This window comes from Nematostella vectensis, chromosome 4, assembly GCF_932526225.1.
Source record: "Nematostella vectensis chromosome 4, jaNemVect1.1, whole genome shotgun sequence".
NCBI classification, from domain to species: domain Eukaryota; kingdom Metazoa; phylum Cnidaria; class Anthozoa; order Actiniaria; family Edwardsiidae; genus Nematostella; species Nematostella vectensis.
The window spans coordinates 6,295,901-6,307,964 of record NC_064037.1 but is presented as its reverse complement, the minus strand read 5'-3'; the positions used below and the strand labels follow the sequence as shown (position 1 = coordinate 6,307,964).

General features: G+C 40.0%; 1 protein-coding gene across 1 annotated transcript; it reads right to left on the bottom strand.

Annotated features, from left to right (window-relative positions):
• Positions 1-515: 515 nt before the first annotated feature.
• On the bottom strand, positions 516-10,805 carry LOC5502937 (E3 ubiquitin-protein ligase ZNRF3). Its single transcript, XM_001624011.3, has 11 exons — positions 10,157-10,805; positions 6,307-6,432; positions 5,486-5,560; positions 4,833-4,918; positions 4,662-4,716; positions 4,351-4,437; positions 4,066-4,092; positions 3,620-3,814; positions 3,077-3,179; positions 2,437-2,838; positions 516-1,751 (listed from the first exon to the last, which is right to left on the bottom strand). The coding sequence occupies exons 1-11, from the start codon at positions 10,358-10,360 to the stop codon at positions 1,714-1,716; spliced, it is 1,398 nt and encodes a 465-aa protein (XP_001624061.3). The 5' UTR covers positions 10,361-10,805; the 3' UTR covers positions 516-1,713.
• Between the last annotated feature and the right edge of the window lie 1,259 nt (positions 10,806-12,064).

Below are 12,064 nucleotides of genomic sequence, written 5' to 3'. Positions count from 1 at the left end.
GTTCTGAATATCGTTAAAGCGTTCTGCATAATCCGTCGAACGATATTTTTCGTTCATAGCCCGAACGCTTTTTCTCTAGTGAACGTTTCCCCTTGCCGGGTCACAAATGTGAACAACCCAGAGGAAAAAAAGGATTTTATGCGTTTGCAGTATTGCCACGGGATGTTTATTGTCGGATTTGGTTACATACCAGACTGATCTAGCTTATGCTTTATAGTTTTGTCTACAAATAGCACGTCTATTGAGAACCGAAAGTGGACCTTCGCCGTTGGGTGGGGGTGCGTTGCAAACCCTACACCCGCCCATGGGTACGGGCCTGCCTTTGTTTAGTCGGGCGAGACTTCGCCAGCATTGTTGGTGCACGACTAACCAGGCAGGCCAAGCTCAGCCAAGCCAACAAAGGGAGAAGTTAATAATTTAGAGTCCAAAAAGCCTTCAAGCGCCTTTTTACGTGGCGCACTATGACACCCCACCACTACTTTTCGGACATTTATGATTCACAGAGCACCAACAACTCAACTTAATTTCCTCATATTTTATTTAATTTTCTTATTAGCTCAAAATGAATCATTTACTTTTATAAAATAAAATCAAAACCGTTGACTTCTTAATGTTTTTTTTCAAAATAGATCTCTTGATTTGCTATTTACAAGTACGAAATTAAGCTAATTTGTATTGACTTTATCAGTCGATGTAACATATATATAATACACCTAAAGCTCGTTCCAAGCACATTGTCTTCTCAATTGAGAGTCCAGCGCTTTTGTCCTAGAAACGAGCTTTGGGCGGCCTCTATTCACCAAGGTTTTTTTCGCATATGCACCGAGTCGAGATTCACAGACTTTTTAATAAAAGCTCTATATAAAATCGGTGCATATATTAAATCGATATAAAACTCTTCAAGACGATAAACGCGTGTGCAGTGATGAGATATCTTTTGAGCAAGAGCTTGCGTGACAATCTGACGCTGTACAAGCGAGAACTTTGGGGTGGTAAATGTATCCCACATGTGAGAGGAGAGAGTGTTGTTAAATACTCCCTGCCTTCTTTGGATTAGGAGTAATTTTCGCGGATTCCAGTCCTAAGCCTCATAACAGCAGGAGCTTTAAGCAAGAGATAGTGAGTTTATCTTAAGAAATGGTGTATGTTCAGATGTTAGGAGAGTTCCGAGTTTACTTGAATGAGTGCAAGTCTAGGAGGAGCATTCATGATGGTTATCTGTGTGGTAATTGCTAGTGAAGAATAAAACGAGCGTCATCTGTGTCAAAAGCCCCGAGGTGCATTCCACATCACAAGCCGTGCAACAAGATGGTCAGATCAGCGTGTTTAGGGAAAGCTTAAGCAGTAACGACTGTTGCTTAGAAGCCCACACAGCTGTACTGCAAAACACTGGGTGTGAAGTGTAAAGTAAAACTGAAATAGCATGTAGTACCAGATTACGCGCGGTATACTTTAAATCAAATCTCGGGCACGGACAGAATTTCGCTAGAAAATCCCGATTCCCTTAACACAGACTCGCGTGATAGCTTTGCCATAACTTTGGCAAGATTTTTCGAAGGCATCTGCTTGAAAAATCTTGGTATATTATCGAATGCGGCAGTTCTGTAGGATTAAATTAAAGCGTCCCTTGGTGAAAGGGTGGGGTAACGGATGGACGCCCACCGATCGGGTCAGAGCGGCTGTCCCACGGCGAATTCATAGATCGATTCACAGCTATACAATATCTTCCTGCGAAGCGTCTAGCATTCCCGCTGTAAGAGAGAAGTATAATTACGCGTGTTAGATTCGGTAGCACACCTCGAATATGTCAGACTCGGAGACACCAGTGGCATGATGATTTTGTCTATAATAACACCTTGAAATCCGTTTACCAGCGGGTGCACATGCGTGATACCACGCCTAGGCGGAGATCACGACAAGATCGAAAAAGGGGGGTGCGTCCGAAATCTCAAGGGAGGGGGGGAGATAACTCAACACTGTCGAGCTTACAGCATGACATCGCAAGTTCGCAATCTTCTTGCGCATTTGGGATACGTGTCAGTGAAACGCCATGGAATGAAGTAACTTAATATTGTCGATAAGGATAACGTAGATATGTCGAAACACCTCGCTAATTTGTAGTGATCAGGTATAAGTGCCGTGAAATTTTTAGAGTGCAGCAGACGTAATTTTCTGATCTTATCACATCTAGAAAATCTAAAAAAAGTTTTCTCTCCCGCACCATCTCTTTCTCATACCGTAGGTAATTCATAGAATGATGTGAAACACAAAGCAGGGTAGTAATGACCCGAAGAAGCCCGGTAGGAGGGAAGCGAGTGTGCTTTATTGGAACAAGTGGGCGGTAATGTTAGGCGTGAAATCATTTTAACTAAAAAAAAAAAAAGAGGAAAAAAAAAACACAGGATACCCAAAAGCGGGGCAGAGTGTTTTGCTTACCTTTGAGCGGCGCCACTACGACCATTTGATGTGTGTAGTCCCTCCGTAATGGCGGCAAAACAGGCATATAACCGAACGCGCACGTGCCGTCACTAGAATTCGCCTCGGATATTCTTCCTTCGATATCTCTGTTAAAGTCCACTGACGAGATATCGCTAAGATTCGCAACAGAGTTCGATTCACGCCCTGACCGCAATGGCGCGTCATTGTTCGTTGTATTTCCATATTTATTAGAGTCCTCTTGCTCTGATTCTTGTATGGAGACAATTTGAAAGTCGTGGTGAAACGTATTCAAGTTAAGAGGAGAATGCTCCGCTTCCCGGACTCTTAAGCAGCGCCCGCAAGCAAGAGACGAGAACCAGCGGCGCGGGCGGCCAGGTTTCTTTTTTGAATTATCGCGCTCTGTAAAAGAAAAAAAAATATTGAGAGGTGATGACCAAAATAAATTCTTGTGACAATTTTGCTTAGAGCCAACTATTGTTTGCGCAATGCATTGTTGAAAAGCTTTTAGGGAAACTTTAATTAGGAAACTGCGGCGTACGCTTTTCCACATAATAGTCCGTGTTGAAAAGATAAGAAAAGGTGTAAATCTTCACAAACAAGAAAGGAAATGAATAACAAACATCAAAACTAGACTCACCCACAATATTTAGCATACACAAAGGACATGTAAAATTTGACAAAAGCCATGGATCCACGCACTCCTTGTGAAACTCATGACGACAAGGAACTATTCGCAAGTCCTAACAGAAAAGAAACAGAACAAATGTGATGTCAACCTTTTGTCTATTATTTGCTGTTTGTATCATCTGATCCCAAGGAAGCATACAAAGAAACTCAGAACAATTTTACCTATCCTACCTCTAGTGAGGAATCTAAAATATGAACTGCTTTCTATATAAAAAGTATTTTTCCACTGACATTGAGTAACTTGTCTAAAATCCAATCAGTGATCTTAAAACAGATTTGATTGACACACTTTTAATCCAAGAAATGCTCAGCTGAACTTTTTTATCACCCTTGACAACAGAATTTTTCCTATTAGCGTACCGATAAATAAAACAATCTAAACATCCGGCAGCAGTAATAGAGCTAAACAAAGTGACATGTTTCTGAGTTATCTGGTATTGCGTTATGTTTGTCATTGTTTATTGTTGCCGCGTAATTGACTCGTTTCTCATACCTGGCCATTTTTAAATCCTTCCAAACAGATGACACATTTAGGGTTCTTTTCCGTAACGTGGCTAGCCAAACTTGCAGTCTCGCTAAGCCCGTCTTCTTCTATATGGCTCGAGCGTTCAGAGTTTGCCAAACTGCTTTCGTATTGTCTGGTTTCCATTCTTGACAACGCGTGTAGCGCCATTCTTGTTAAAGAGGACTGTAGAACACAGACGAAATAATGCTTTTATTTTTACAACCACATGCGAACTTGGCATGTTTACTTTGCTTTGGTCTAGTTTAGAATGACACATAATTAGTTCGCTTTGGTAGCGGTTGGTCTTTCATGGTAATGACAAAGAAAACAAACAACGTATATGTGGATCTTCTAAACGCCTTGTCATTTTTCTTTCAATGAAATGAAATTCAGTAATTAAAAATTAGAAGGTTTTCTTAGCTCGTTTGACACACCTCTTTTTGCTTTTGTCGCCATTTGATCTACAAGAACAAAAATAAAACAAATAAGCATTACTCAAACTTTCACAGCTTTCTTGCCTAACAGATGGAAAACGTTAATTGGAAAATGAGAATGACTCTTGCGGAGTGGGATCAAATTTACTGCTGTTCAACAAAACTATTTTCTGTGTGTAATTCATCGAGATGTATTGCATGGCCATATATCAATATTTGGATAATTCTGATGTGATAATAGATATCTTTTTTTCTGACATTAATCTGGCTTCTAGTAATCCTTACCTTCAGAAGAAGAATAAAGCATATGACAGAGACAAGGATGAAGAAGGTCATGAAAATGACCATATCCAGATACTCATTTGCAGCCCGCTGAATAATAAAAAACACAAGTCAGAAAAGAACATAACCTTATTTTAACATGTTCCTGGACTTATAGCTAATCATTTCAATGGACATACGTTAAATGTGTAATAAATGACAGCTTGAAAGTACGCCAAGGTTTTTCAGGTAATTAAACAAGACAAATGCACTTTACTTGGCAATGGACAATAGATATTGTTTAGAAGAAATATTTTTATGAAATTATCACCAACCTGTGGCGTGTAACCAGCAACGCCATATTGTATCCTAGCCCTTGCTACCTTTTGACTAAAAAAGGATGATTTGAGTCAGTATATGTGATTGGAACAATGAAAAAAAAAGAGAAAAGAATACATGTTTATCAATGTGCAATGTGAATATGGGTCACAGCTGCCTTTACTCACTTCTTCAAAATATTCATAAGTTTCTTGGCATCTGGCCCTTTTATCAAAACCACAGGTCTGACTGCCTGGTCCTCAATAGAGTTGAGCTAAAGATAAAACAAGTTAAGCAAAAGAATTATATTGTAATTTTTTTTCACATAGACAGTAGCCTTCTATGTCCCGACTTTAGAAAAAGGAGTGGACAAAAAGAAAACTAAGGGAATACAGAGAAGTGGATAATACAAAGAACGTACCAGAACTCATCAAATTTGGGTGTGGATATCCACTAATTTATTCCCCTGGATCCACTCTTTATAATGGTTGGACAAGAGAGTTGGAGGAGAGGCAGAAGATCTTTTAACAGGGGTGCCACTCTGAGGGGGGAGGGGATACCGATAAATCAAACATCTGCGGTAGGTAAATTTGGCGATTTAAGCTACCATCAATTCTGAAGTCACAGGCAAGGCTCCCTGAAGCCACCCTGGATTCGCCACAGGGCAACAGATAAGTATATTTCAACTCTCAGGCTACTTGGAAGGTTGAAAAAGACATTGACCCAAGCATTTTTTTTCAATAATACTCCAAATATTTTCATTTTCTTGTGAACCCTCTGTTTAACTTAGCTTTGTAGGAGATTTATGCTGGAATTTGTACTGGGTTGTTGTTTTTCTAACCTCCTCAACCGCATCAGGGACATCTGTTGTGTCAAATATGATAGCAGTTGCACCTCTTTGCATGGCTCGCTTTGCCTGTAAATTAACAAAGCAAAAACTAAGGAATATCTAATTTAGATTTTATTTTATTATTTTAATTAAGATTTTAAGAGGTAACAAGGCTTGAAAGTTACCACTTAACATGTTGCAGAGCAAGCTATAAACGCTCACAATTGAAATGAAAGCTGAGTGACATCCAGCAACTGATGCACTCTCTCAAAGATCAACAATGGGAAGCAAGCTGGGAGAGTAATTATAACTCTTTTCACGGGTAATTAGCCTGTACTGCTTTGTGTTTCTTTAAATTATTTTTTCTTTCTTAAAACAACCTGCTTCCCACAGAATGTATCAAACTAATACCATGATTTCTATAAATAATTTTCTTTGAAGCAAAACCAGACTTGATTAAAATATACAATAAATAAAAACTGCACCTTGCTTTTATTAATCACTCAACACAAGAAAATAAGACTGATAAAGTACTTGGTAGATGTTTCCCTGACCTGAAACCTGGGATGTTGTATAAGTATATACACTACAGCTTGTCCCAAACAAACACTGTTTCTTATTTTTACAGTTAAAACAAAACAAAATTCAATATTCCACAAAAACCTTAAAATTAATTGCAAACAGCTGATGAACAAATGATTAGCTAGACACCAAGCCACATCAAGGCAATATAATTGTCCATCTAATGACAATAAATGCCACAAAGACCCAAAGATAAGGTAATGATGTGGGAGGCAGTATATATGTTATACATTGTTTTGTTGTTATGTTACCTTCTCAAATAAAGTGAAGCATGGTCTGTTCTGTCCATCTGGGGCAGTAAGTTTTACCACGCCTACCCATCCATATTCGTAAAGATCTCTGTCATCTGAAGTGTTACATAATCCAAGGGGGTGGATCTGAGAAAGAGGATATCACAGAAGAGGTCAGGCGATCCCATAAAGAAGTTAGAGTAAACAGATTCTATAACAATTAAATCCTTTACACAACAAGATTGTGAACTGTAGAAGAAAGGTTATCAAATTAAAGAATCACATTGAAGGGTATTGTGTTGATGAGCAATAAACAAGCCAGGGATCTTAGTGAATCATACAATTGCTTGTAATTAAATATTTGAAAGGGATTATCATTTTATCAGATGTCTTTCTATGTTGCCTTCAGTATTTGCAGAATGAAATTCATTTAGCTTTAAGTAAGACTCCTATGGGTGGCTCGACACAATAATGATAGTCACTCATGATAAGGCAGTTTGCTACCCCTGAATTTCCAAACAATTCAATCAGAGAATAGCTACTTTGGTATACATTATCTTTGCATATGTATAACCATAAAAATAAACCAAGTTTCTAGATAACAACCTGAGAAACAGCTGCAAAAACTATCTAAAAGGTTATGCTTCCAGTAAAATAACAAAATTCCAGTTCTAACATGCGTTATTGCAGTTTGGTCCCTTCAGGAATAGAGTATAGTGACTGATTGCAATGCCAGAATGTTGAAGTTTCAGGGCAGGGGTTTCACCGTAATAGTTATTCCATCTGGGTTCTAACACAAGTTTACATAGAGCGTCTAGATACATCTTATGATTGGATGTCGTATGCGTTTCAACTCCAGTTCGCCTTGTTTTAAATACGTATCAGCATGCAGCACTCATATTTTATTGCTGTCCTAATTCAGCTACACTCCAGAGAGACTCTAAGCCTAATTTACCACTTATTCCATTTAGCGCTCACTTATTGATTTTTTTTTTTTGCGCTGAGAACCAGCGCGGTAAATACGCGTTTTCGAGACTCTCTGGACAGCTGTTGTTTGAGTTTTGACTTATTCACTGTGATCAAAGAGGCCGCAGATAATAACAATCATTATTGTCCGCGTATGGATTTCTACTTTAGTAGAACGCATGCCAAAAAGAAATCAAATGCTGCAAACTCGCGGCTGGAAGTCAAGATGGCTTTACAATCTTTGCCACCGATTAAACGTTCGATTTGGTGACACTTTGTGGCTTCTCCCGAACGGGCAATACCAGCGTTTAAAAGATTTGGACTGACAATAAAGCTTAAATCAGGCTTCCTGTAGAAGTTCCTTCTCTAGAAATTAGCGGAAATTTCCTCCTGTGAGAATCTTGCACGGGAAGCGATCTAATAGAGTAAGAGGGGGTGCTCAAGACCTACTTGAAATGAAGAGTGTTTATTATCATTAGCGAATTCGGGGTAATAACTTAACCTTAAGACAAGCTAAGCAAGTACCCAAACATTCCTCCCTTAACTGTTGGACACATTACAACTCTCTGACATCGAACTCGAGCAGAGATATGCCGATATGGGCACAAAATGACTCTGAACATGGTCGATATATAGCGCCGTATTGTTTTCTAGATCGTAATGGTTCGGGCACAATGGAGCTGGTATAATAAATTGTTTTGAATTCCTGTACAAAAAAAAAACAATTAAACACTATAATAAAACGCTCGAGAAAATTGGAAATTTAATAACACATGTTTTTTCAAGGTCTTGAAGTATAATCCGTAACAAATGTGTGGACGAACCACTTCGAAGAAGCCAAATATAAACAGTGTTTATAGAGAACGAGTCCTTTTCGGGTCAGCACCATGACAGATTTGTTATTGTCAAGTAGAGAGCGCGTAGCAAATCTGGTTAAGTGAGTAACCTGTTAGCACAAGTCGTATCAAAGCGCGCGCGATCCCTCAGAGATGTTTAGCGATTTGGCAAGAATGCATACATAAGGCCTGAATGGTGGATACAGGCCTTTCGGCGACCATCCTAACGGCACTGGCGGTGTCGGCGTAGAGGTAGTTTTTAAAAAGAGTACCCTAGAAACACCGCAAAAGAATAATAGCAATCTAAATCGTAAATGATTTTATTGTGATGGCCTTAATTCAAACTCTGCTCTTTTAATTATGTTCTTGGTGCTGGCATAACACCTTTGTATTCTGAATCGGGACATAATTAAGATCATTGTCGAGAACAAAACTTTCAAGAACGACATTACGCAAAAAATTTCATTGATATCCCGAGCGACGGCATCAAAACACTCAAATTAACAATCACCGGTCAAAAGAAGCCGTCTATGTGCACGATTTCTGTGCTCGTTTGTGAGGTCTTCGCATAAGCTCCCTTTTGTTCTCGCGAAATATGAATAACCTTTTAATAATGTCGTAACACACACATAAATTAGAGGGCTTAGAATTTGAATTGATAACTTGATTAAAAAACTACGGTTTCTCGCGCACCCGAAGTGTAGGACGATGTTTCTGTAATACAACTTGAGGAATAACTGAGTAATAGTTCCAGGGATTCCATAGGATTTTGAGGACGCGTATAATACTCAAATAATTCATTGCAAATACTTCAGAAATATTTCATTTACAAAAACATAGTAAAAAATGCTCATGGACGCACTCATTATAAGTGTTTTCATACATATGTTTGGGCCACATACGAAATAGCAATGGTAGTCGTACTACAAAAACAACTTTTGAGCCACGTGTGGTAAGAAGTCGTCATCAGTTCGAAAAAAAAATCCGCGTAACTTAGCGCTCAAAATCCACCAAAACAAAGAAACAGTTGTAAAGATGAGCTAGCGGAAAGGTAGCGCCGATCGGTTTTAGGTCGTGATTAAATCCTGCTATGAAGGAAACGGGAATTTGAGGGTTGGGGGGATATGAGTTTACGGTTGATCAAGCGTCGTACGGTGTGTTGTTGAAGCAGAGTCAAGTTTCCGGCAAGCAAACAAACCGTTCCTTTTCACGTCCAAAGTATGGTTTATAGAAATGACCTATCGACCTTCGCTTTTCAAACTTTTAGGTATAAGCAGAGTGTAGTACTTCAACATTCTAAATTGTAAAGGAAAACCGCAACACATCGATTCGCCGGGTTATCTGACGGGGCTTTGGGCCATACGGAAGCGGCTAAAACATTATCATTGAAATATACATGGCTAATTGATCACAGACCATGTTATTGCACGTAGCCAAAGTACAAACGCTTGTGGATCGCTCGTAATACGCAAAATGATATTGAAAATGAAGAGGGAAATATAAAGTGGAAAAAAACGCGTTCTTTCGGTAGTCTTACGCGAGGTTTACCGGAGTTTGTAAATCGATATTCTAAATCGCTACACAAGGGGCTGTCCAAATCCAAACAAATGTTCCACTTTGACCAGTTCGTATTTTGCGAACGACCAACTCGAATGTCGATTTGATTTTGGTCGGCCATCCGCTAGCTGAGAGTCTCTCCATTATCTTATCGGGCGATGAAGTGGTGGTGAGACCTTCCGTGATAGACTTACGAGACCAAGTGTAATTATAATTATGTCAAGCCAATGTTGAGACGATGAATAGAAAGCGTTCGTTGCTCTCATTAAAACGAACCGACAACAAGCGTGGAGGACTCCCCTCGAGACTGCTTGCTTGTCGGATTTTTGGCAGCCGTGTAAACAAAGTCGTAAAGTTTCGATGTAGATCACGAGTGACAAGAGATTCGTTTTCGAAAGGAAGAATTTTGTAGCAAGCATCGCGCGGGACGTCGGTCGTTACGCACCACGCACTGAGATATTCTTAATCGATCGCGATGACCATAGACTGAATGGATTACAAGGGAGACATACCTGCAAAATATCACCCTCTGCGCTCGTCGCCGCTCCAGCTTTTGAAAATTTCCCTTTAAGTTCATAAGTATAGGTCGTGTAGTCACTTCCAGTGTTTTCATAGATCACAACTTCTACGGAAGCTGTTTGTAGGCCGTCTACGCTAGCACCGTACACGTGAAGACACGAAAACACCGTCCAAACCAAGAGGAACTTTGCGTCCATCGTGTTCGCGATAGTTGCCGAGACTGACTACCGCATTGTGTGCACCGTCGATCAGACGGCAGTATCAACTTAATTTGCTTTGTGATGAGGCACGTCGCTCAAATACCGCCGAGATAGCTTCCCTTCAGGGGGGAGGGGGGCGTCAGTATTGGATAACACTCGTGTGCTTTTTGTTGTTGTTCTTTACGCGCCGATGCGAGCTGACCGCCATGCTAAGCGCCGCCTACTTACATCAATCATTTAATCTGTCAGAAAATAATTAAAAAATCGTTAATGGTCTAGGCCGGGGTGGATTAGCGAGGGACTTTAGCTGAATCTGAATTCCATACTCATTCGTAATTTTGTTCCGAGGCTAACAAGGGGGGAGCAGGTAGCGGGTTATAATGCCTCCATAGCTCCGCGGCGAGTCTTTGGTGACGAGAGCTTAAACAATTCCTTAGCCGGTATCCCCAGCACTTCAGAGTTGTTAGAAATATTAAATTTGGCAAGGCGGGGCCATCAAAGCTAGCATTTATCTCAAGTTATTGTCGTACCTTTATTGCAACTCTAATTGAATAATCCGACGAATCGGCGAATTCGCCCTCAGAGCGCGCCGAAGTCTTATGACTTTCTAGGCAACAAACATTATTACGTCCGTGCGGCTTTTCTGTAACGGGGTAAAAGATTCCTTTGTTTGAGTTTGTGATGGCTATTGTCTTAGATATTAAAAACCAAAAATGTAAATTTTCAGCGCTATTTGCTTAGAAATGCAGCAAGAGTGATCCTGTAGAGTAAAATACTCTACGTGCAATTTGGTCTAGAAAAGTAAATCAGGCACTGTAGCGAAAAACGGATGGGAATGCCCTTTGGTACCGCGTTGGGGGTAATCTCTTCCCAAGTCATTTAGTTACCACCCGGTCCGTTTACTTCCACAATTTACCAACACCTAAGCTTCTTAATTTTTTATCAACCATCCCGCTTTTACAATTCGCCGCTCCAATAGAGAGGGCAAAAACACGATTTACCCCGGCCGGCAAGTTGACTCCGCGGACTGTGTTAATTAAAACAGTGTTATGCCGCAATCGCCGTAATAAAGCTTTTAATCACAGAGGGAGAATACGATTATTGCTTATGAAGTGAAAGCGTTCTAGTCGTGGCTTATAACTGAGGTCATGTGTGGTTTTGTTGTAAGTTTTGGAAAATGTTCAAGTGTGGTGTGTTGTGCTGGTTTACAAACTGGAAGGTTTACTGGTATTAAAGTGGTAATGACAATAATTGGTCGGAAGAAGAAAATAATTCATGGATACGGTTGTTTTAATTTCAATAATCCAACCCACAGCAATTGAAAAAGTCCCTCTCACAGATAGCTCACAAAAAAAATCCACCGAAATTCATGATTGATTGGCCTTTATAAGACGCCGCTTTAAGGACATATCCAACTCTATTTCGTACCCCGTCGTTGCAAGTGTGGTCGCACGCGTCGCATTCGACCGTAAAATAACATCGATCATTAAAAAAAACCTTTTAGTTCTTTCCTATGTAGCTCCCCTCCCAGCACGCTCACTTATTTCGAAGTTCAAAATGGCTTCTCCTAATAGCAGAACGCTGTAGCAGTCTTTCTCTGTAAGTAGCGCAATTGTTTGGTCTGGATCGGCCCTGCTTTGAAATTCTCAGAAAGTCGGTAACTTTTGGGTTTGCTCATCTGCGCTGAGGCCTCATGTGAAG

What these genes read in the sequence shown, in the direction of transcription:
- LOC5502937 (XM_001624011.3), bottom strand. Translation starts at nt 10,360, where the DNA reads ATGGACGCAAAGTTCCTCTTGGTTTGGACGGTGTTTTCGTGTCTTCAC. An exon ending in GCTTCACTTTATTTGAGAAG is followed by an intron (nt 5,561 to 6,306) that starts GTAACATAACAA and finishes GTTAATTTACAG; the next exon opens with GCAAAGCGAGCCATGCAAAG. An exon ending in AAGGATTTAAAAATGGCCAG is followed by an intron (nt 3,180 to 3,619) that starts GTATGAGAAACG and finishes CTTTTCTGTTAG; the next exon opens with GACTTGCGAATAGTTCCTTG.